Source organism: Manis javanica, chromosome 4, assembly GCF_040802235.1.
Source record: "Manis javanica isolate MJ-LG chromosome 4, MJ_LKY, whole genome shotgun sequence".
Taxonomy (NCBI): Eukaryota; Metazoa; Chordata; class Mammalia; order Pholidota; family Manidae; genus Manis; species Manis javanica.
In genome coordinates this window covers 160,537,048-160,562,406 of record NC_133159.1, presented here as the reverse complement: position 1 = coordinate 160,562,406, position 25,359 = coordinate 160,537,048, and the positions used below count along the sequence as shown (strand labels likewise).

The 25,359-nt window shown below is 44.1% G+C and overlaps 3 protein-coding genes across 3 annotated transcripts; all 3 read left to right on the top strand.

Annotated features, from left to right (window-relative positions):
• The first annotated feature begins 10,858 nt into the window (after positions 1-10,858).
• Positions 10,859-11,595, top strand: KRTAP17-1 (keratin associated protein 17-1). Its single transcript, XM_017677837.3, has one exon. It carries the CDS (start codon positions 10,897-10,899, stop codon positions 11,188-11,190), a length of 294 nt encoding a protein of 97 aa, XP_017533326.1. The 5' UTR covers positions 10,859-10,896; the 3' UTR covers positions 11,191-11,595.
• Positions 11,596-17,374: 5,779 nt separating this feature from the next.
• KRTAP16-1 (keratin associated protein 16-1) lies at positions 17,375-19,395 on the top strand. The gene has a single exon (XM_073232960.1). The coding sequence runs from the start codon at positions 17,413-17,415 to the stop codon at positions 19,012-19,014; it is 1,602 nt and encodes a 533-aa protein (XP_073089061.1). The 5' UTR covers positions 17,375-17,412; the 3' UTR covers positions 19,015-19,395.
• A 4,260-nt stretch (positions 19,396-23,655) lies between these two features.
• KRTAP29-1 (keratin associated like protein 29-1) lies at positions 23,656-25,076 on the top strand. Its single transcript, XM_017677835.3, has one exon. The coding sequence runs from the start codon at positions 23,670-23,672 to the stop codon at positions 24,603-24,605; it is 936 nt and encodes a 311-aa protein (XP_017533324.3). The 5' UTR covers positions 23,656-23,669; the 3' UTR covers positions 24,606-25,076.
• The last annotated feature ends 283 nt before the right edge of the window (positions 25,077-25,359 follow it).

The window sequence follows — 25,359 nt, the reverse complement described above, 5'->3', positions numbered from 1 at the left end:
CAAGAGGTTTCCACAATGATCTGAGGACAGATGTCATTCCATCATTTTGTGGCTGTAGCTGTGGGTGCCCAGGACCAAACAAGACTATTCTGAGTACCTTAAGTTTCCATCAGGACCGAATAAGACTATTCTGAGTACCTCACGTTTCCATCAAGTAAACGGCAATGCCATTAAGACTTCAAGGTCTTTTTGGAAGTGCTCAAGCATAGACCCTGAAGGTTACCTGTGGCCCCAGGTCACAGTGCTGCCCAGTGACCAGTCAAGACATGCAAACTCTGGTCTCACCCCTGTGGCTCTTCTCTCTACAGAGGGCTGGGCATCTCTCGCTGGACCGAAAGCTCATTAAAGGTGACAAAGCAAAGTATGCATTCTAGAAAGTTTTGGATATAAATTGAGAGAATCAGGGAGTCTAGAGATTTTTTTTCCTCAACGTTAAACTGTGACTGACAATAAATGAAGACCTGGTGAAAAAGTGAACCTCTTGGTTGAACCAAGGAGTTCTTTCAAACTCACGTTAATTGCCTATCCAATTAAGTAAGTTGATTGAAAAGTTCCAGTTAGTGTTCATATCTATATTTTTAAAAAACTTCAACTTGTATATACATGTATAAAAGCACAAAATGCTAGAAGGGTACACATATTAAATTTATGATTGTGTTTGTCCCTGGGAAGAAGGGATTAGAATGTGAATAGATATGAAAACTAAAGAACTTCTTTAACTTCTTTACTTGATTTTTTAACACAGAGAAAATATGAAAAAATATTAACAGTATGAATCCTGTTGTGAATTTTAAAAGTTTCTCTATGTTTTTTTTGTTTTAATGCCTAGATTTTTTAAAAAGTCTTTTATTGCTACCAAAGCAAAACACAAGAGAATTGCAAAAAAAAGAAAAGCAATATTTAATTTATTTATCTCAACCAATAATGGCTGTAGTAATCCTGGGTATTAGACCTTAAAGTCTTAATGGCATTGCTGTTTACCTGACGGAAGCTTTAGGTGCTTAGAATAGGCAGAGTAACCAGAATGATATACATTCTGTGTTTGGTCCTGGATACCCACAGCCACAGCCGCAAAATGATGGAATGGCATTTGTACAGATCCTTGCGATCGGATCATCATGGAAAGGTATTTGTGATTTTCATACTTACTATGATAAAGAGAAGGGAGAATAGTGAGTCAAAGGTCACTTTATAAAAGATCTAATTGCTTTGTCTGTTTATCTAACTGCTTTATCTGTCCCTGCAGTATCTGAGATATTTAGTTTACTAGCTCAGGGTTAACTGAAGTTAGAGAAGTATGAGAATCTGAAAAGATGTACTCTCTTTGTTGAATGTACACTCATCCCCAAGAAGTCTGGGTTCTTCTGTACAAGATTTATATGTAATGAGTATTTCCCCTCTATAATGGATTGGGAAGCATCCTATCCAAAGATGAATATGTAAATACTCTCAACCAGAGAAGCATCAATCAAGTGTGGTGATCAAGGGTGACTTACGAGGGCATGCAAGTTTCTCTAAGATATCTGTCTAGGGGATTCACTCTCTTAGGAATCTTTCCTACTCAGAGTGGGGTTTCCTTTTTCAAATGCAAATCCTTGTATTTTATTAAGGATAATAAGTATTGTCATTAATATTTCCAGCAGCATCCTTGTTTGTCAGAAATTTTACAATAGAAGTAAAAAAAATGAGGGTTGTGGAGTGTGATGGTTAATTTTATGTCAACTTGATGGGCTAAGAGATGCCCAGAGAGCTGGTAAAAATTATTTCTGGGTGTGTCTGTGAGGATGTTTCTGGAAAAGATTAGTATTTGAATCTGTAGATCAAATAGATTGCTGTCACCTCTGCAGGCGGGCATCATCCAATTTGAAGAGGGCCTAAGTAGAACAAAAAAGCAGAGGTAGGATGAATTTGCTCCCTTTGTTTGACCTGGGAGATCCATCCTCTCCTGTTTTCGGCACTGGCCCTCCTGGTTCTCAGACCTGCAGGCTTGGACTGAATTACACCACCAGCTTCCCTGGCTTACAGATGGCAGATCGTGTGACTTCTCAGCCTCCATAATCATGTGAGCCAATTTCTATAATCTATCATCTTTCTACATATATCCTATTGGTTTTGTTTCTCTGGGAAACCCTGGCTAATGCATGGAGAGGAGGGTTCCAAGATGGCAGGTAATGGGGTTTGTGGGGGCATACCCCAAACATAAAATACAGGCCAGGGAAGCTTTCCCTGGAAATAGAAGGCTGGGGAATGGAGATGAGTATGCAGTCCACGTGGACCATTTTTCTGGTCCTTACACTTTCCTTACGTCAGTGAAACTGGAGATACCGAATTAAATTTGCTTTCAGGGTCAGCTGAGAGGGCTTCTCCTCCTTCCTTCAAGTAATTCCCCTAGTTTCTTGCTAATGGGCAATGGGGAGAGAGAGAGAGACTGAGAGCAAGACATACACTGAGCAAGCAAGGTCTGGTTCAGTTATAGGGTGATCAGCAAACCCGAGGAAACAGCAGATCAGATACGTCTTGGTTTTGTTGTTGGGGAGAAAGGTTAGGGAAGAGGCAGAGGGCAATGACTGCAGGCCATTAGCATCCCACAGGCTGGGGAAAGGGTCACCTGGGAGAAGAGGAAGGCTATTTGAAAAGAGAGCTGTGCAGCAATCTGTCTCGTCTCCACTCCTCTGACAACATGCCTTTGTTCGTTCTTCCATTGACATAGACCCTCTCCTCGAATCCGGGAGAGTTTGTGCTGGCAGAGGAAGTGACCCTCTGTGACTTCTGAGGACAGATCATGGAAGACGAGGCAGCTCCCACCTGGTTCTTCTGGGCTGCCACGAGGAAGCCCGAGCAGCCTTCAAGTACCTCCAGCCTTCACGTCTTTCCTGATGATGCTCCTGACATCACAGAGCAGAGACAAGCCATCCTGCAGGGGCTTTTCAGAATTCCTGGCCCATGAAATCCACGAGCACAGTAAAACATTGTTGATTTCTGTCCCATTTGGGTTTGTTAGGCAGCAGTCAGGACTGGAACAAGGACTTCCTCTGGGGCTTCTGGTTTGTCTGCACCTTGGGTGGGAACCAAAAAAAAAGGCCAGACAGTTACATCTTGGCTTCCCAGCATCCATGCAATTCTAAGGGGGTCTACATAGGGCTGACTTTACTTTCTCAGCATTATTTCCAAAGATCACATTCATAGGTATTTTCTAAGTTGTCTTACATTTCTTTAAAGATAGCAACATCCTTAATTATCATGCGTTTCATGATTCCACTGTCTGAATCATGGCCTATTTATGCCCTGTTGTTTCTGCGCTTCTCTCTCATGGTGCCTTGTTTCCTGTGTGCTTAGTTGTACACGCCTGTGAGCTGTTCACCGTATCAGTCAGGAGAGGCTAAATTATGCTTACTGTGCTAACAAACAACTCCACATTTCTCAGCTCTTATCCTGACAAGAGTTTATTTCTTGCTCATGCTCTATATCCAACACACACCAATAAGAGACTCTAGTCATCGTACTTACTGAAGAGCCCAGGCTGGCAGCAGCTCCAGCTCTAGATAACCTTCCACAGATCCGCTTGGGAGGGCGAAGGAAAAAGCGGCCGGCTGCTCACTGGCTCATAAAACTCTAGTCTGGAAGTGACATGTGATATACATCATGCCCGTTCATGTGTTATTAACCAAAGCAGGACACTTGGTCATGCCTAACATCGAAGGAGAGTGAGAGGTATCTTCCTGTCATGTTACTGAAAGGCAGGGACAGAAATATTTGGTGATAGCACTGACTGCCACCCTCATTTTCCTTGCGATATTATTTGTGGGACTTTATTAAGGTAGGATGATGGTGTGGTCCTCCAGAAAGGATTTGCATTTGTTTCTGTCAGTGCCCTGGGGCACTACCAGGCAGAGGTCTCTGTGAATTCATACAGGTGAGACAGCTTTCTGTACAGTGCCCTGGTGGGCAGAGTGGGTGAGCTGAGTCTGGGTCACCATGATACCAAGGGTGTGGCCTCTGCAGGCGTCCCAGCTTTACGGAGGGGAGGATGTCCTAGAGGGGTCTCCACCCTGGGTGGGTCTAGACTTTACCTTCTGTTTCTATCCCTAAAGAAGTCGTGAAACTGCAACTAAAGTTTGCCAAGTTCAACAAATGCCCCTGAGAAGCACCTTCACTGCTCAGTTCACATGCCTTTACTTAGTTCTTCAATAATTACTTGGAAATTCGTATTCTTTTGTCAGATCTTTGATGCTTTGAAGACTCAAACATACAAAAATACAGCATGTTTAGTTATTTTCATGATACAGGTTAATCCAAATAACAGCCTGCCATACTGTCCCAAACTGAACCTCTGCAGCTGTACTGTCCAGTACAGAAGCCACTGGGGGCATGTGGTTATTTCAGTATATTCATATTAAATAAAATAAAAAATTCAATTTCTCTATCACACTAGCCACAATTCAAGTGCTCAATGGTCATATGTGTCCAATGGATTCTATATTGGACCAAGCAGATATAGAACATTTCTATTATCACAGAAAGTTCTACTGGACAGCACGGCTTGCAGACCTGAGACTGAGTGAAGCAGTGATTGATCAAGCAATGAAAGGTGAATGACAAATGGTGGCAGAGACCCCACTCTCTGCTAGGTGATGCTTTTGACTGTACTGCACTAAAGGGGGTCATCTCACATTCATTTATGATTTTATTTATTCATTTATTTGACACATATTGAGTGCCCACTGGATGTAAATTGGTGAAAAAACAGCTATGGTCTCTGTAGTTATAAAACTTACAATCACTTGAAGATATATTCTTATGGAGAGACAGAGGCAGTTTTCTGTGGTTCCCTCAGGAAAGCCTGACATAGGGGAAGGGGGATGGGCTTCAGAAGCAGACAGGTCTGGGTTCAGTTCCAAGCTGTGCATCTTCTAGATAAAGTAATTGATCTCCACGAGGCTCAGTGTCTCATGTACAAAATAAGGGTACTAATACCTATTGGGTATAGTTAGCTTGAGCATTAACCATGAAAACACATAAAGGGCCTAGTACAGTGTCTAGTAAGATGAGAGGGGTTGATAATGTGCCCCCTTTACCAAGAGATGGTTAATTGGACACGTGATTTATATCAGTGCCATGCAAATATAGTAAGATTCTCACATCAAATCAAGTTTTTGTTGCATGCTTTTCGTGAAGCCAGAAATCAGGGCCTATCTTGTGAGTGTCTTTAAAAGAAACATGGGAAGCTGCAATAAAGACCTGATGAACACTAGAGGCTTCCAGAACAGATGCCATGCCTAGTATTTAATGACTCTTGCTGTACCTCCCCATCCGTTCTTTCTTGCACTGTAAGCATTAATAGACACTCAAGTTCCCCAATAAAAATACTCAGGATGTTTTTGTAAAGCATTATCTACCACACACTGAGATAAATTCCTGATGGATAACAGCATTAAACATAAAATGCAAAAATGTAAAAAAATGTAACTATATAAACTAAAAGAAAATAAAGTTAATAGTTGTCTCAGTTGGTGAAGAAGTTTCAAAGCATAAAGTGGCAGAAAGGAAAATATAGGTAGATTTGCCTATATAAAAAGAAAATTGTATATATAAAAACACCACCGACATAATTAACAGGAAATGACACCCTGGAACAAATTTTGCATCATATGTGAGTGCAGAAAAGAAAGTTTATATTTAGCATAAATAAACTTTTCTAAATAAATGAGGAAAAATGAGTAGCTTAATAGAAAAATTGGCATGAGCGGGTAATTCCCAAAGGAAGAAATAAAAATGGTCAACAAAATAAATGCACTAATAATGAAATAGGTACAAATAAATACTGCAAAGAGATTCATGACTGGACTGTCAATCACAACAAATCTCTTGACAAAGGGATTTAAAAATAATAATTGGTATTGGTGAAGGTGATGCCGGGGTTCTTGTTTACGGAGCTGAAGAATGAGCCTCACAAACACTCGAGGTAGGAGAGCAAGGTACAGGCTTTTATTTAGAGATAAAGTGAAGGGACAGAGCTCCCCGCTCACGCCAGGAGGGGACAAGAGAGTCTGCAGTGGTGCGTTGTCAAGGGGGTTTTATAGGCAGTTGAGGATTTTTAGAGAACATGAAAAAACTTAGGAGTGGGGACTTGTTAGTGGTTCCTGAATATTAAAAATTAACTTCACTGTAAGGAATTTCCTGCCTTGATTTCTCTCTGGGACACCGGCACCTTGGTCCGAGAGCACATCAAAAGGCTGCCTGCCCAGCCCCCAAGGTGGGCTGAGGTATTGTGTACTTGCTAAAGAATCATGCCTCTTGAACTTCCTGGGTGTTAAGATGCAATCTTATCTTTAAGATGGAATTCTTCCTGCCTTTTACCCTGCCGTCTACAGCTGGGTCTGCATGCTTAGTTGCTCAGTTTGCAAAATCACCTTGTCAGATCTGAAGGAGGAAAGACAGCACAGAGGCCTGGGCCTTTTAGCATGCTAAAGTGAATCTTACACATGGTTACAAATGATTAGCATAATAAAACATGTGCTGCTCTTCTTTATCTGGGGAACATTAACTGATCTCACTGAAGAATGATTCTAGAGCTCAATGTTTAACATAGAGTTTTAGCAGGGGGGGTTTCCTTGCATGTAGTTACATTGCTCTGACTACAGATATCCTGCCCTGCCCCCTCTGGAGGCCCTCACCCTACTCTGACTACATCTATGGTCCCTGTCTCACTGGCACTGTGGGCACAAATGTAAACAACTTTTTCTGGAGGATGGTTTTTTAATATTTATTAATAGCCTTAAAATTATTAACATGCTGAAGATACAGTAATTGTATTTCTAGGGATTTATTTAAGGGAGATAATAAAGAGGCACAAAGATACACATCAAAAAAGTTCGTTCACCTTGGTGTTTTGCTTTGAATATTGGAAAATTGGAAATTTAGACATCCAACACCAGGGAAGGCTTGCATTAATTTGAAAATAAAATTAATTTTCTTAATATTTAATAATTAACATATTCATGAGCATTTTCTCAGGTGAAACACAATATTCAGTGTACAAATCAATTTACACAGAAAGATTTCAATTTTGTAAAAAGATAGTCTTATCTTTCTTTTGCAATTTCTTTCACAGCTACTCCTTTCTCATAACTTGGGTTCCAGTAGGGTTTCTATATTCACTGTCCCCAGGGTGGGATTATTACTGTGGAAACACAGAAAGGATGACTCAAGGCAATGCTGGGCTGATGCAGTTCAAAATGGACTTCTGTGCAGAAGATAATAGGTGATCAGTTGGAGGACCTTGGGTCTCCTGGACCCAGTGATGGAAGGGTGCCAAGATCATGGAGAGCAGGGATAACTCAAATACCTCAGCTGGAGCCACTAGAGGGAGGATGGTGGCCGAGAGTAAGAGAGGACCATGAACTTTTCCCTGGATGTCCAACGTGTACCAGTTGCCTTCCTCTTCAATGTCAGACTGTCTAAACTCCCGACACCTCAGACACCACCTCCGGATGGAGGATGGGGAGGGAGAAGTGCTGAATGATTTCTGAGTTTATACAGAACTGACTTTTCTTTCCCCATAAACTGGAATGAAAGATTGAAATAGTTTGTCAGTCTTAGAGAAAAACTTCTTTTAGTTTATATAGTTATGTTTTTTTATATTTTTGCATTTTATGTTTAATGCTGTTATCCATCAGGAATTTATCTCAGTGTGTGGTAGATAATGCTTTACAAAAGTATATTTTTAACATACTTTAGAATATGGATTTAGAAACTTGTACCTGAGATCAGTATTTATATGCAAATCTTTAGGAAAAAAACACTAAAAGGGAAATTAGAATATACATAGTAAAAATTTCTGTTGTGGGGTTGTATTATTTTTATTTTCTTGTCTTTAGTTTTTTGCATTTCTCAGTAATCCCACAGTAAGCAGGCTTGAAATTTATAATGTAAATATTATTATTATTATTATTTAAGTACAGTGCTAAAGGCTAATAATCTGGGGAAAACATTTATAACTCATAATACAGACAAAGCTTTTATTTCCTGTTTCACAAAGGATTCCTATCAGACAAAAAAAAAAAGACCAACAAACTAATAGGAAAATGGACAGTGGATGTGGAAACATAATTCACAGAAGGGGGTACATAAATAGCTTTTAAGCATATGAAATGTTCACAGTTAACAGAAATGCAAAGTAAAACTTTCCCAAGATCCTATCTTCCTGCTATTGCATTGGCAAGTCACAAACTTTGATAACACATTGCATGGGAAAGTATGAAGAGACAGATACTCTCACACGTTACTGAGGGGAGTGGAAATTGGTACAACCTTTATAAATGGGAATTTGGCAACACACATGAAAATTACCAATGAAAAACTCATTGATCTAGCATTTTCTTTCAAGAATTTATGGGAGGGATACATCAAGACATGTGTAAGTACACTGTTACACACTAGCAAAATATTTGAAACTAAATATAATAGCAAAACATTAGAAATATGAATTGATTAAATAAATAATCAGTACAATGGAATACTATGCTTCTATATGTACTGTTACAGGATGAGCTCTAAGAGGCCTTGTTAAGAGGAAGAAGAGTTAAGAACAGTGTGTGTATCATGCTACCATGGAACATGCTGCCATGTGTAATGAACAAAAATATATCCATATCTACACATCTACCTTCTTATATATAAGTAATGTAACAGCTAATGCTTATCAAACAGTAGGTCACCAATCACTGTTCTAAGTGTCTTATATATATGTTGAATTAATCTTCACAAGAACCTTATGAGACTGGCACTGTTATTATTATCATAATTTCTGTTTTATGGGTGAAAAAATTCAGGCACAGCGGGGTTAAGTAATACCAGGAGCAAAGGGAGAGTGGGGTAGAGGCAAGGGGCCCGACTGGTGGGACTGGGAGGGAGGAGGGAGACCGCTCTGCATGCCCCCTTGTGCATCTCCTGGGGAGTGCATCACCTGCTACCAACAAGGACGAAGAGGCTGTGCTGCCGTGGACATCGCCGCAGTATGAGGCATCCATCTATGGACGTGGGGTGGTGGAAGGATGCTGGACCAGGGAACAGAACATCTGAGTTAGGGGCCCAATCTATCATTAATGTGTCCTCCCTGGGCCTTGGTATCATCTTCTGTAGAAAAAAGGTGCTTAGGGGCACGGTCATGGTGGCATTAAACTGTACCAGTGTTACCTATCCTATTTGATAACCTGAGTCATCTGGAAAACCCTAAAATATAGTTTCTCAAGCTCCTAGAAGCACATATTCTGATTTAACAGGGCTGGGCTGAGGGTTGGGAATCTGTATTTTTCAAAAGCCCCCATTCTAGGCAATTCTTAACGTAAAATCAGGTATAGAAACCCTGAACCACATGATGACTTAGGGTTCCTCCAAGTTCTAAAATTCCACATCCTGTGAAGTATTGACCATCGCATCAAACATCACCACCCCATGCCACCCCACCTGCCAATCCCCTCACCCCACCTTCTCAGCCCTTCTGGCTCTTCTTAGGGGCTGCCTGACCTCCAGGCCCATCTGAAAAGAAAAGATGCACTAAAAAAGCAGGGGCTGTGTGCGGTGCTCCAGGTCTCCACCCGCCTGGGTGCTCGCTGCGTTCCAGAGGGCTGAGGCTGCAGGCTCCGGGGCTGCCATTATCATTCCAAGACATGACAAGCTCAAAGCCCCATGACGGGAATTCGGACCCATTTCAGAATTTACACATGGACCTGAATCCTCTGCAGTATCTCGGCTTTTTCCAAAAGCATTTATTCCCTGGAATGGCTCTCTGGGTGTTCTGTATGCTGATCCCCTCATTCCGCCAGATGGTCTGTAAGGTTGGAATTTATTTTAAAAGTGCACATTTTAATGCAGTGTTTTGGATATTCAATGATCTTCCTTCCTTCCCTCCCTTTCTTCTTTGCTTCCTTCCTCTCTTCCTTTTGTTTCTCTTCCTCCTTCCTCCTCCTCCTCCTTCTACCAGGGAAGGCCTGGGGCGGGCTGGTGCAGCTTTGGACCACAGGTCTTCCAGCCCCTTTAGAGGGACGTGCGAGCGTTCAGTTCGCCGTGCAGCCCGGAGAGAACAGGGCTCCCAGCCCCTTGCAGTTTTATGATGAGTCTCTCCCGGTTTCACAGGGCAGTGATACTCATGATTGATGCTCACTGCCCAAGCCCAAACGAACGTGTGACGTGTGGCACACTCCACACACACACACACCACACACCACACACACACACACACACACACACACACACACCACACACACCACACACACACCACACACACACACACACCACACACACACACACCACACACACACACACACACACACACACACATCTGCCTCACTCCCGAGGGCCGGCATGAGGGTGCCATTTCCACCTGGAAGGAGCCACATGACCAGAACTTCTAGAGCCGGTGTGCCTGAGGGAGAAGGCACAGGGCCTCCGGTTTCGACCATTCTGGTTTTCCGGACTGGCCTCCATGACCAAGGGGTCTGCTGCCAACCTGCCACTGGAGATGGGAAAGAGCTGCACGCCTTCCGGAGCCGGAGTCCGTGGGAGGTTTCCCTTCCTCTCTCCAGCCTGGGCTCTGACGGCTGGCCTCTGCTTGGCCATGATGACAGGTCTTTTCACAGATATATTTTTACCCTCTAGACAAACAGTTGTTGGGAGGAGTGGGGCTTTTTTATGAGTTGAGGTACTCGGGCTGGAAAATAAATAGGCAGCTAATGAGATGTTCTTATGGAAACTGGCATAAATCATAACAAAGAAAACATCCTGTGCCTTGTGCCAACACCCTCCAGTGGGGGAATATAAAAGCTGCCACCTGGCTGGCCACTGTCAGATGTGGGGAACTCGGCGGTGTTCCTGACCTGCGCCTGTCCAGCCGGGACCATGGGGTGCTGCCCAGGGGACTGCTTCGCCTGCTGCCCGCAGGAGCAGGACTGCTGTGACGTGTGCTGCTGTCAGCCCGCCTGCTGCAGTTGCTGCGGGCCTTGCTGCGCGTCCTGCTGTGGCTGCGGGGGCTCGGGCTGCGGGGGCTGCGGGGGCGACTGCTGCGGGTCTTCCTGCTGCGGATCCGGCTGCGGAGGCTGCGGCGGCGGCTGCTGCGGATCCAGTTGCTGCGGCCCCTCGGGGTGCTGCGGACCTGTGTGCTGTCAGCCCGCGCCTGTGTGCGACACCAAATGAGCTCCTGTGTCCCTCCACCCAGACAGCCCAGTGAACACCTCCTTCTGCTCCAGGTGGAGACCCCTTGTCTCCAGGACCTTTCCTGCCCGGGGACCGCGGCCTGCCCCCCGTGCTATTTATGGAGGAGGGCTTGTTCTCCACGCCTGCCCTGGTGGCTGGAGGCCTGGAGGAGAGCCAGGCGTTGGTGAGGCCCACAAACCGGGTCCCACCCAAAGTGGTGCCGGAAGCTCAAAGGGTGAATCCCCATGGTTTTCCTTTCAAGAAGTTGAATGTCTGGTCATGATAAGGCGTCCTCTTATTCAAGGTGACTTTGGAAATGACCCCTCCTCCCCAGCTTTCTGACACTTTTCAGATACAAAAATTCCTCTTTGTTAGCTTCTTAATAAATCCAAGCACGCTGGCATAACCAAATTAGTTCTCCCGCCTCTTCCTTGGCTCCCTCTTGGGCAGTGGGCCAGGAACATTTTACTCTGGCATCCATGATATGTCTTTTGAACTGTGGTTTGTGGATCACCTCCACAAACAATAGAATCACCTGGGGCTAGATGAAATGGAGATGGTGGAGGCCTCCCGGAGACACACAGATGCAGAATCTACAAGGGTGTTTTAACAAGAACTCCACCGGCACACTAAAGCTTATGGGTGCTCTGTGAGATCCACTTGAGACGGCTTTTAAGTTTGTTTGTTTGTTTATTTATTTATTTATTTATAATATAGATCCTTGGGCTTCACCGCTTTTGTCCATTAGCTCTATGGTGAGAAGCCCCGGAACCTGCATTTTTAAAAGCTCCAGGATGAATGTTGATGTTGGTCAAAGTTAATTTCGAAGGAGGGGCACGGCTTCCTTCGGCATTACAGTTCTAGAAGGGTTCTGCAGGAGGGCTTCAGCTTCGCTCAGAACTTTCTGGCAAAGCCAGGGGAGGATGCTTTCATAAAACAAGTTTAGTTCTGAATGGACGGGATTTTTGTGGCAGAACTCTGAGCACACAGGTTCTAAGGCTGTTCTGGGCAGTCCAGTTCCTTCCTCCAGCTGCATGCATTGGTGAAGTTGCCAATTTCTGGATTAGATTTTCTTGTTCTGGAACCAGGTGTATTTCTTTCTCCTGAGGCCCAGGGATGAGAAGGGTAAGTTAAGTGTCCATCTGCTAGGTGGGGCCTGACCCAGGCATATGTGAGTCCAGCTGGAGAGTTAAAATTCCAAAGATAGTTGATTCACCTTCTTGATGAATGTGATCTTAAGATAAATGTGGAATTAAACAAATTCTGCTCTATGCCCTGGGAGAACAATATTTATTTTTATTCCTGCAAAGAAATGTTTCATTCAACAAATAAAACAAAAGTATTTTTTTCTAATTATAAGCATAACAATGATCCCTAAAAATTTGAAAATATACAGAAGAATATAAAGAAGAAACAATAGCCACCTGAATTCTCACCACTCAGATTTTATTATTTTATTATTATCTTGGAAGATTTTATGTATCTTCCAAGACTCCTTTCTAACCATATTTACAAGTAAAACTGGGATTATGCTGTTTTTTTCTTTGCCTTCTTAAAATCTTATTTTAATTTTTATAAGACTTTATTGAGATATAATTAACATATTATGAAGTACTCCTATTTTTAGTGTACAGTTTGATGAGACATGACAACTGTGTATATTTAAGTAACCATAACTGCACTCAAGGTATAGAACTTTCTGTCATCCCTCAAATTCCTCAGTGTCCCTGTGCAGGCAATCCTCCCCACTTTCAACCCCAGCCTCATTCCAACCCCTTTTTGCCATTTCTAGAATTTCATATAAATGAAATAATACTTTTTCACATAAACTAACATTTTTTATATTCATGCATGTTGCAGATATCAATAGTTCATTCCTTTACGATTTTTTTTGCTATTTTTTAAAATTTTGGAATCATTAATATACAATTACATGAGCAACATTGTGGTTACTAGATTCCCCCCATTGTCAAGTCCCCACCACATACGCCATTATAGTCATTGTCCATCAGCGTAGTAAGATGCTGTAGAGTCACTACTTGTCTTTTCTGTGCTATACTTCCTTCCCCATGCCCTGCCTCCTACATTATGTGTGCTAATCCTAATGCCCCTTATTCCCCTTATCCCTTCCTTCCCACCCACCCTCCCCAGTCCCTTTCCCTTTGGTAACTGTTAGTCCATTCTTGGGTTCTGTGAGTCTGCTGCTGTTTTGTTCCTTCAGTTTTTTCTTTGTTCTTATTCTCCACAGGTGAATGAAATCACTTGGTTCTTGTCTTTCTCTGCCTGGCTTATTTCACTGAGCATAATACCCTCTAGCTCCATCCATGTTGTTGCAAATGGTAGAACTTGTTTTCTTCTTATGGCTGAATAATATTTCATTGTGTATATGTACCACCTCTTCTTTATCTATTCATCTACTGATGGATGCTTAGGTTGCTTCCATTTCTTGGCTATTGTAAATAGTGCTGCAATAAACATAGGGGTGCATATGTCTTTTTCAAACTGGGCTGCTGCATTCTTAGGGTAAATTCCTAGGAGTGGAATTCCTGGGTCAAATGGTATTTCTATTTTGATCTTTTTGAGGAACCTCCAGACTGCTTTCCACAATGGTTGAACTAATTTACATTCCCACCAGCAGTGTAGAAGGGTTCCCCTTTGTCCTCATTCTTGGCTAAATTTGTTGTCATTTGTCTTTTGGATGGTGGCAATCCTTACTGGTGTGAGGTGATATCTCATTGTGGTTTTAATTTGCATTTCTCTGATGATTAGCGATGTGGCACATCTTATCACATGCCTGTTGGCCATCTGAATTTCTTCTTTGGAGAAGTATTTGTTCAGATCCTCTGCCCATTTTTTAATTGGATTATTTGCTTTTTGCTTGTTGAGGTGCATGAGCTCTTTATATATTTTGGATATCAACCCCTTATTGGATATGTCATTTATGAATATATTCTCCCTCATTCCTTTTCAATAGTATTACATTGTATGAATAAACTGCATTAAATAAATATTCAGCCACTGATGGGCATTTGGGTTGTTTCCAGTTTTGGGCTATTATGAATAAAGCTGATATGAGCCTTTATGTACAAGTTTTTGTGTGGACATATGTTTTCATTTATTTTGGAGAAATGCCTAGGTGAAGGATTGCTGGGGACATAGTAAGTGAATGTTTGACTTTATAAGAAACTACCCAAATGGTGAATGTTGAAACTACAGTGTTGTTTATATGAAACCATCATAAGATTGTATACCAATGATACTTTAGTAAAAAAATAAATAAAATAAATATACAGCAACAAAAAGAAACTACCCAACTGTATTTCAAAGTGGTTACCATTTTGCATTCCCACCAGCAATGTCTGAGAGTTCTAGTTACTCTATGTCCTTGCTAATAGTTGATATTGTCAGTTTTTATTTTTAGCTATTCTAGTAGGTATATAGTGGTAGCTCATTGTGTTTTCATTCCTTTGTTTCATTTAAAACCCAGCAGTATTAGTAGTGTCTTGCTTAGGAGAGAATTTAAGTTTTGACTGCCCTAAATCAGTTTCAGATTCTACTATTTAGATAATTTTTTTCCCGCATTGGAATTAGCCTCCTAAGAACTACTCTTTAACCCCCAGGAAAAAGGCGTAGCCAGAGCAAAAGCATATGCCAACAGGACAAAGTTGCCAAGAGGTCAGTGGGTCTGCACTGAGTAGCTGTGATTCAGAGCAGCTGATTCTTCCAGTGCTCAAGGCCATGGTCTCCCAGATGGGTGAGTAGAGGGTAGTGATGTCTTTGAATTACTGACAAAGAGTTGTCCTTTCCAGCTGTCCACAATGGTCCTCATTTATTCATGCAGTAAATATTAATTATGATCCACCTATGTATCAAACACTGCTCTAGCGCTGGGTATACATCAGTGAGTAAACAAAATCCTTGCCCTCATGGTGCTTATATAATGTCAAGGGAGACAAGAGCTATAAAAAGAATAAAGTAGGAATGGGCTAGTCAAAAAGAGCTGCTTATTCCACTAACAGGAAAGGATTCTTTGAGGAGATGACATTCCAGCATGACAGATGATGCTACATGAGTTTCTTAATTGAGAGAGTTTATGAGGGACTTGTTGGAAGGAGGGCTGTCTCCATCTGGAATTTCATTGCTGGTTTAGCTGAGGAAGAGAAGGTGGATGGAGGGAAGCTGGAAAGGTGGGGATCAGGGTTTTGGGAGTTGCTTTACCTTCTATAAAGCTGTCCCCAAATCCTCTTTTCTCATTGCCTGAGAGCTACATCTGAAGGATACCACTTCCTGTTCCTAAATTTCCACTTTCAGCCACTAAGCCCTATGGATTTTGCCTCTTCAGGACCTCTCATATTTCTCCAGTCCCAAGGCACTGCCCAGTTTGGGTTGTCACCATGAAGCTTTTGGGTAATAGCCCCAGACCCATAATAGTCTCCCTGCCTCCAGACTTCCCTCTTTCTCCAATCCCTTCTCCACAACCAGAGAGACTTTTCCAAAGGGCAAACTGGTTAACTTATTCCCTTCTTAAAATTCCTGGGTGCCAATATAAAATCCAACTTCTTATCATGGTCCACAGGCTTTTCATGACTGAGTGCCTTGTTACCCCTCTAAACCTATCATTGTCCCTGTCTGTCCCCTTATACTTTTCATCCTGGCTGTGGAACTATTTGCTGTCCCTGAATGTATCATGCTCTTGAGAAGCCTTCCCTAATTTCCCCAAAACCATGGTATTTCTCATGGGTGCCCCCATAAGACCTCATGCATCCATCTGTCATAGCACTTGTACATATACTGTACCATAATTGCTTATGTATGTATCTGTCTCTCTTCTAAACTTGGACTCTTCATGGCAAGAGTTACAACTCATTCATTTTGTATTCCTTACACAGAATCCAATGATGGCTGAGTTGAGTGGATGAATAAAAGAGCTATTGAGTGAATGATTGCATAAATTAATAAATGAAGGGGGATAGATGATGAATGGATGGCACAATGGTCTAGCTTTCCCAAAGGAGAGCCTGCCTTTTGCACTGATGCTGAAAGCACATGGTGAAAGCAAGGCAGGGTCTTCACTGAGCAAGACCATCAGGCCTTGGTGTTTGGAAACCTAGGGTTCACTTGTCATCTCCGTCTGTCTCAAGCAGTAGCAATGACATAGCACCGAGGAAGCATTTGTGTTATTTAATTTTGTTCACAATATCTTTGTAAAAGACCCCTTGTCTTTCATCTTTAGTCTTTGGGTCTTAGAGGTATCTTTCCTTTAGGAACTGTTAAAATCACCAAAGGCAAGGACTCTGGAGAACTATTGAATGTTTGTAGTGTGGGTGGGTGGAAGGAAAAGAGGGAGGAAAAGCAGAGAAGCTAGTTCAAGTGCTTTCTAGGAACAGGTAGAGCCGTTGGTTTGGGGCACAGCTGCTCACAAACAGGATGGAGGACAACACTGTGGGCTGAGCCAGTGACATGTGGCTTTGACAAAGGCTTCTGAGAAAGGTCTGTGCAGATAGGATGGTGAAGAGGAAGGAGGGCAGCCCTGGATTAGGGAGCAAGCTGTGCGGGATCTTCAGCAAGTAACTCAAGCTGTCTGCCAGTCACCCTTCCTTTGTTCACCTATAATGGGGAGAGATGAATCCCTGTCTCATGGGATTCTGATGGTTTTGAATAAGACCATTGTTGTAAAGCACAGTCATTTAAAATCCAGCCAAATAGCCCCTCTCCCACAGAGCTTACTGCTGCTCCTCTCTACTGATCCCTGTATGTCTGTTGTTGAGTTTATATTATTGCATTGCAGTGAGTTTGCCTGCATGCCTGTCTGCCTATCAGAGAGAGAGCCATGAAAATGGATCTGGTGCAGAGGACTAGAAGGTGGATAAATTCTAAGTTCCTTTCTTCTTCCACTGTTCATGATGTTCAGAAACACAGATCATTCAGCTTGGAGGCAATGATGCTTATTCCAAGATGACCTGCAGCTCTGAGGATTCCAAATTTAGCAAGTCAATAAACATAAACAGTTTTTCTTAAGGGTAGACAAACAACTTCCAGATCAACAAACCTTGGCATAATAAGGTGTTCCTCTGAAAACAGGCCCAAACATCAATGAGGAAAAGATGCAGGGGCTCCAAACAGCCTGTGCCAGTGAGGGGATATAAAAGTGAGGGCCTCGGAGAGCTGTCGCAGTCAGCAGCAACCTCTCAGCACTCACAAGGGAGCAGAGGCACCTCCACCATGTCTGGAAACTGCTATTCTAGGAAATGCCCCTCTGTGCCAGCCATCTCACTCTGCTCCACTGAGGTGAGCTGCAGAGGGCCTGTCTGCCTGCCTAGTTCCTGTCGGAGCCAGACGTGGCAACTGGTGACTTGTCAAGATAGCTGTGGATCATCTAGCTGTGGCTCACAATGCTGCCAGCCCTCCTGTCCTGTGAGCAGCTGCGCCCAACCTGTGTGCTGTGAGGCCACCATATGTGAGCCTTCCTGTTCTGTCAGCAGCTGTGCCCAACCTGTGTGCTGCGAGGCCACCATTTGTGAACCTTCCTGTTCTGTGAGCAGCTGTGCCCAACCTGTGTGCTGTGAGGCCACCATTTGTGAGCCTTCCTGTTCTGTGAGCAGCTGTGCCCAACCTGTGTGCTGTGAGGCCACCATTTGTGAGCCTTCCTGTTCTGTGAGCAGCTGTGCCCAACCTGTGTGCTACGAGGCCACCGTTTGTGAACCTTCCTGTTCTGTGAGCAGCTGTGCCCAACCTGTGTGCTGCGAGGTGACCATTTGTCAGCCCTCCTGTCCCGTGAACAGCTGTGCCCAACCTGTGTGCTGTGAGATCCCTTCCTGTCAACCGGTCCTCTGTGTACCCACTCCCTGCCAGCCCACTGTGTGCAAACCCAGCTGCTGCCAGCCAGTTGTCTGTGAGCCCAGCTGCTGTTCAACTGTCTGCACTGTGCCGAGTTCCTGCCAACCAGTGGTTTGTGAGCCACAAACCACTTGCTGTAAGCCGGTGTGCCCCACACCTAGCTGCTGTCCATCTGTCTGCTCTGTGGCCAATAGCTGCCAGGCTGTCTGCTGTGACCCCAGTCCTTGTGAGCCATCTTGCTCGGAGACCAGCACTTGCCAGCCCACCACCTGTGCAGCTCTGGTCTGCGAGCCTGTCTGCTTCCGCCCTGTCTGCCGTGTTCCCAGCTCTTGCGAGCCACCCTGTGGCCCCAGCACTTGCCAAGAGCCACCTTGTTGTGTCTCTAGCATCTGCCAACCCATCTGCTCTGAGCCCAGCTCTTGCCCACCGAATGCCTGTGTGCCCAGGCCACGTCAGCCTGTGTGCTACATAGTCAAGCGCTCTCAGTCTGTCTGCTGTGAGCCTGTTTCCTGCCCATCTACTTCCTTCCAATCTCTTTGCTGCCGCCCAGGGTCTTCTGCATCTGCCATCTGCCAACCAGTTTGCTCTCGCACTTTCTACGTGCCCAGCTCCTGCAAACAGTCTTGCACGACTTCAGTTCCCTATCGCCCAGTTTGCCGCCTAAGCTGCCCTAGATCCATCACCTACAGGCAGCCGTATGTGACATCCTTCTCCTACCGCCCTGCTTGCTTCCGCCCATGTTACTCCATCCTGCGCCGCCCGGCCTGTGTCACTTCTATCTCTTACCACCCCGTCTGCTCCCACCTGCCTTGTGCTGACTCCTGCAAATGGGATTACAAAAAGTCCACTTCCAGCCCTCCTGATTGTGCTGACTCAATGCCCTGCACAGCAGAGGTCTCACGTGCCGATCCCTGTCAGCCCACCAAGGCCAAGCCCACCAGCCCAATCACCCATGCAGCTGCAACCAGTCAGCCTGCTGCCTCTTGAACTGGCCTTGACCCACCAATTCCTGTAAGCAAGCCTCCAAATAGAGAGAAGACTTTACTGCCCTCCCCAAAGTTCATTCTAACTTAGAATCTTTTTCTTTCTGCTTTATCACTTGCCATCTACTTATGCTTCAAACAACTCATCAGCAATGTCAGTATCTTGTGGTCCAAATGAAGGCCTCCAGGCACCAAGAACATTCTAGGTTCCTGTCTGCTGCCACCATCAAGCTGAGAAGAGCTCCTTTGCCACATTATCTTAAATCTCTTTCCTGACATAAGATTTTTTCTGTTTAATGTGTGTGCTCCCTTGCAGTGTGTGCTCATATTCCTTGGGTACTTCTTTCGTGAGATATTTAACAGTCCAATAAACATTGTTAAGTTGAAGGGACATACTGTTCTCATTGCTTTCTTGTTAATGCCATAGTCTCATCAGTTGACTTGTTTTGTCTTTGAGAGTAGCTCGCTCCATCCATCCATCCATCCATCCATCCATCCATCCATCCCTCCCTCCCTCTCTCCCTCCCTCCCTCCTTTCCTTCCTCCATCCCTCCCTTCCTCCCTCCCTCCATCCATCCACCCATCCATCTAACAAGCTTCATTAGATGGCTGCTGGTACCAGGGACTGTGCTCAGCTCTAGGAAGGAGAAGACAAAAGTCTCAGCCTTCTCCTCAAGGAGCTACTTTCCAGTGGGAGGCAGACAGGCAGAGAGACCATCACTACATTCCACTGTGCTAAGTACCGGGCTAAATGTAAGCATAGCACACTTTGAACTCAGCAGGGCATGGAGAGAAAGAGGGAAGAATTCTTGGGAATTGTGATACTGCAGCTAAGTCTTTCAGTACAAATAGGGATTAACCAGTTAGAAACTAGGAAGGAATAACTTTCCAGGCAGAGGAAACATATCCAAATGAGTGGGATTTGTGAGCACACTGTTTATTAATCAAAGTTTGGGCAGAGGTGTGCTTGGAGGAGTGTTGAGCTCTAAGGTTAGATATGTAGATAGTGACCTGCTCTTACTGGGTCTTGTATGCTAGAGAGAGGCCTCTGGGTTTGGTGCAGGGCTGACATGAAGGCATGGAAGGGCCACATGCAGGGCAATGACATGAATAACACTGGGTTTTGGAATGTACCTCTGGCTTTGATGTATAGAACCTAATGGAGTAGCACGGACTTGGATACAGGGAGACTGGGGAGGAAACCGATGGCTTTGCGTCCACAGTGGGATGAAAACAAGTGTGTGTGTGTGAGTCATACTTATAATAAGGAAAGGAACCTGAATTTCTTGTGAAAAGTCTTTGCTTATGTTCTCCTAGTCCCTATAGGACACACTGTAAACTCTATACATATCCTCTTAGACTCTCTATGGACAGAGTCTTTTCGAAGAAGTCACCCCTTACACTTAATACACAGAATGAAGGGTTGTCCCTTGTCCTCAAGATTCATCTTGGGCTATTCTAAGCACAAGAGAGGATAGACCAGGGTTTCTCAGCTTCAGTACTATTGACATTTTGAGCTGGATATTTCTTTGTCATGGGTACTGTCCTTCACATTATATTAAGCAGCAACTATGGCCTCTACCAACTAGATGCTAGTAGCATCCCTTAAATGTGATGACCAAAAACGTCTCCAGACTATGGAAAACATCCCAGGGGGTGGACAAAAATCACCCGTTTGAGAAGCACGGTGTTAGACAAAGCGGAAAGTGAAACTTCTCCTACAGGTTGGTGTTGGAGTTAAATGTACCATCATCAGTCCGTTGGGATTCATCTCCATCTCATTTCAGAATCAAGAGAGGAGTTGGCCAGGGTTTTAATTCTCAGTGCTAAGCACAGACTCATCATTCCATGTACATCACTCACCATTTTGTGAGGTAAGATTTCTTTCCCCTATTTTATAGATGAAGAATATAAAGGACAAATAATCCCAGCACCCATCAACAGAGGCAAGAAAACTGTGGTATAGTCACACAATGGAATATTATGCTGCAGGGAAAACAACTGGACAATGGCCACATGTAACATGGTGAGCCTTACCAATGTAATGTTAGTAGATATAAACATGCCTCAGAGATTACATATATATTTAAAATTCAAAAACAACACACACACACATATATACACATGTATGAGCATACACACATATATACAAATATATATATATTTACAAGAGAATGAGAAACTTACAATTCAGGATAATCACAGGTAGTAATAACACACAAATAACTAAAAGCCAGTTCTGTCCACAGCTTGCATTTTTCATGTGTTGTCACATTTCTTGATGCAATCACAAGTCTTGGTGATAACTAGATGTGCCTTTAGTGCACTGAACAACAGCAGAATGAAAGTTCTCTTCATTGGAAATTTCTCTTTTTCAGTTTTAGTATAACTGACAAATAAGATTGTAAGATATTTTAAATGTGCATTGTGATGATTTGATATATGCACATAGTAGGGAGGGATTCCTCCCATCTAGTTAATTAACACATCCATCACCTCACATACACACACACACACACATATATATATATATATATATTTTTATGAGAACAGTTAAATTCTCTTAGCGAGTTTCAGTTATACAATACAGTTTGTCAACTATAGTCACCATGTTACATATTAGAGTCTCAGACCTTATTCATCTTATAACTGAAAGTTTGTACCCTTTTTCCAAACTATTGAGAGGTTTCTTTAAGAAGAAGGGAGGCAGGAATAGAATCAGAGAAAAATGGATGTAGAAAGATTGCTTTAAGATAGTACAAGTGCTATACATGGGATATTGGCACCTTTATTCAGATTGATGTGGACATGGTTTCTCAAATATATTCATGTTCCATTTTGATTGATGTATTTGGTAAGTTCAAGACTATTTCCTCTTGGGAGAGGAGAGCTTTGGGAGGTAGATGTTCAGAAAAAAACATGGTACTTGTAGACTGCAAGATGCTGAAATGAACAGCGATGAGACAGAGAGCACAGAAGGGACCAAGGCCATGACACAGAAAGCAGTGGTAGAGGAATGACAAACGTGGAGGTTTTCCAGAATTGTTCTGGTCAGAAAAGTTTCTCTTCCTTTTAAAATGAGGGAGAGAAGAGGGCCAAGCAGAAAGCATTTTGTAGCTGGTACTTTGAAAAGTACCTTTCAGAATTCCCAGTGCTTTCAATACTGTGCGGCAGCCAGTAAGAACAAACTAATCTGAGCAACAGCCACGCAAGTGATGAACACTTGGCACTTTGAGCACTTGGGTGATGATCTAACTCGCCGAACAGAACGAGTTAGCAGCAGAGCAGGAGTGGAGACCGGCCCCGTCTGGCTCTCAGAGACATGATCTTTCCATTCCATCTTGCATCCCCAGCGAGAACGAGGTCGGGCTGCGGACTGGTGTGGGATGCTGCAGCTGGTTGCTGACACACAGCCAGGATGAGCCCCGAGGAAGAAGGGAAGGAGCAAGACAGCCTCTCACAAATCCCTCTTCAAAGACGTTGATTTAATACTGAAACCACTTCACAGTGATGTCCTTATATCACTTATGGCCATTGTGTTTTCATATTTATAGAATTCATATGCTGTCGACCCCATAGTATGAGTTTATTTCTTTTTTGGTGAAATATTTTGCAGTTACTAAGTTTCCAAATTAAAAGATTGTCAATATTGATAAGTAAAGGTAAGTGGTCATACCATTTTAATCTAGCTGATGATTATAGTCACTGGAGTGGGCATGCCAGAGTGCCCCCCAGTGCCCCCCAGTGCCCCCCAGCATGTCTGGGCCATCTGCCCATAAGCCAGTGCACTGCTGTGCAGATGCCAGCCTTCAGTCACCATATCAGAGTCTCCCTCTTCTACTCCAAAGTCAAGAGGTCTAATAGGTGGTTGAGATTAGAGGTTCTGAGGTCAGCCCCTCCTAGCTTTGGATCTGCTTTCTACCCTTTGTTACTTGCCTAATTTTGAGAAAGTAATTTAAACTCTGAGTTGATTTTACTACCTCTAACACAGTGGTGACAGTTACACCTACTAACTAAGGTCACTGCAAAGATTTGATGAAAAATGAAGTCAAGACTTGACATATAGTTAACATGCTATAAGTGGAAGCCATTACTATTATTATTAATGGTACAGGTAAAGTTGAGTTTCAAGAAAGCAAAGTGGGAAGGTTCTAGAAAGTGGCAGAGACAACGAAATGTCGTGGAGATGCACTGCCTGATTTTCTGTTTGCCGTCTTTGACATTGTCCTACATCGGCTGGGTCAAGGCTTCATTTCCTGATTGTCTGAAAGGCGTCAAACCGCATTCCTGGTGGAAGAGCAGGCTGGTCTTTCTGGGCTCAGGCCTCCTGATGAGAGGTTAGGGCAGGGCAAGGCCAGCTTCAGGAAGGCTGGAGAACAACCTGTAAAAGAGGCAGCTCATCCCAGAGCAGGAGCAGCATCAGGAAATCCAAACTCAGCAAAGAAAACTCTCAACTTGACAGACAAGTTTTTAAAGTGGGGGGCAAGATCTCCTAGGCTCCTGAAGCCTGCTAATCAGATGTTTGCATCCAAAAGAGTAGAAACAATAACAAGGAAAGATGCTCTATGTCGTGCCAACACCTTAGTGAAGGTCTATAAAAGCCCCTGGGTACCAGATGACTTTCAGACTCCAGTATCCACAGTGAGATCAGAACGCATCATGGTGGACAGCTGTTGTCCTGGAAAGGCCACGGCCATTCCAGCTGTGCCCACCACCTCCATATGCTCAAATGGCGGCAGCTTCCAAAATGGTATCTGTTTGCCTAGTTCCTGCCAGAGGAAAACATGGCAACTGGCCACATGCCAAGAAACCTGTCAGCCATCCTGCAGTACCCCAAGTAGCTGTGAACCTGCTTCTTGCCAACCTATCTGCCTTCCAGCAGCTTCTTGTGTGGGTTTTGTTTGCCAACCCATTTGCTGCTGTAAATCTGGCACTGGTCAGTCTCCTCGTCTGGTTAGTTCATGCCAGTCCTCCTGCTCAGAATCTACTGGTTATCAGGCAAATTGCTGTGAAGCCGGCCTCAGCCAACAAAGCTGCTTCCAGGAACCTGTCTTCATGTCCAGATCATACCCGGCAGCTCGTCGCCAATCAGTCCGCTGTGACACTACCTACTGCCAGCCATCCTGCTCTGAGGTGACTTCCTGCCCTGAAACATCTTGCCCACCAACTGTCTGTGAGGTCAGTCGGTGCCAGCCAACTTGCTGCCAACCAAGCGCATGTCAGCCCCCCAGTGGTGAAGATCAGGTCTGCAAATTGACTTATGACCACCCCATCTGCTACATTTTCAAGGCTCATCAGTCACGTCCCTGCATGCCCGTTTCCTGCCAACCACCGACACGTGCATTCAGTTCTTGTGATGCTATGTGCTGGGGGTCCCCTTGCCTGCCACTTCATTGCCAACTGACTTCTTCCAAATTCTTCATCTGCCACCCAGTGGCTCACTGCCAGGCCCCTTGTTTTGTAAAGAACCCTTGCAAACTAACTTCCTGTAGCCCCATGCTTTCTGGCCAGCCAGCCTGTAGTGGAACCTCTTCCTGCAACCAAAGTGACTGCAAATCCCCTTCCTGCCAACCAGCTTGCTCTGTGACAGGTTAAGGCAGACCGTCTGGTAGTGGCTCCAACTGCTTGCACCCAACTCTTTGCAAAGCCAGTACCTGCTTGCCAACTTCCTGCCAACCAGGCCCCGAGTCCAACTTCTGCAAGGCTGCGCTTCATTGATGGAGCACTCTTCATGTCTCCTCTGAGGTCTGCCACTGTCTACAGGTACATGGCCAACGAGGGTGCCTGACTCTGACCCGCATAGATGCTGCCTGATCACCACCTTTACTCTGAGGCCAGACCCAGATTCTCTCCAGGTCCTGATGAGGGACTGCAAGATCCTGCCGAACTGTGGAGAATCATTCAGCAAACGTGGTCCATGCCCTCGCCTGCCTTTTCTTGTGTCGTCAATTCATTTCACTTCAGCAAAGCCTTCTTTCCATCTTCAGATGCTGCCCTGTCTGTAAAAAGACTCCTTTGCTGCCAACTGCTAATAAAAACGTGATTCATTAAACATAATGAATTAGATTTTTGGTGTGCTTTCATTCTTCTCCATACACGTCTGTGGAGATTGCCTTCAGGCCATCCTGAGCGTGATGACCTTGGGAGCGCTAGGTCGGTGGGTGTATGTTGGTCTGCGCAGCTGAAGGCCAGGATTACAGATGCTCAAGCAGGAAGGAAGGAAAGACAAACAATTCCTTGGCTTCCAACCTGTCCACCCAAATTTCTTTTGAGTTGAGTGGCCTCAGTTTCCCCCACAGGGAACCGACTTGGGAAGCCAAAGACAGAAATGGTCCAGGAAAGCCACAGA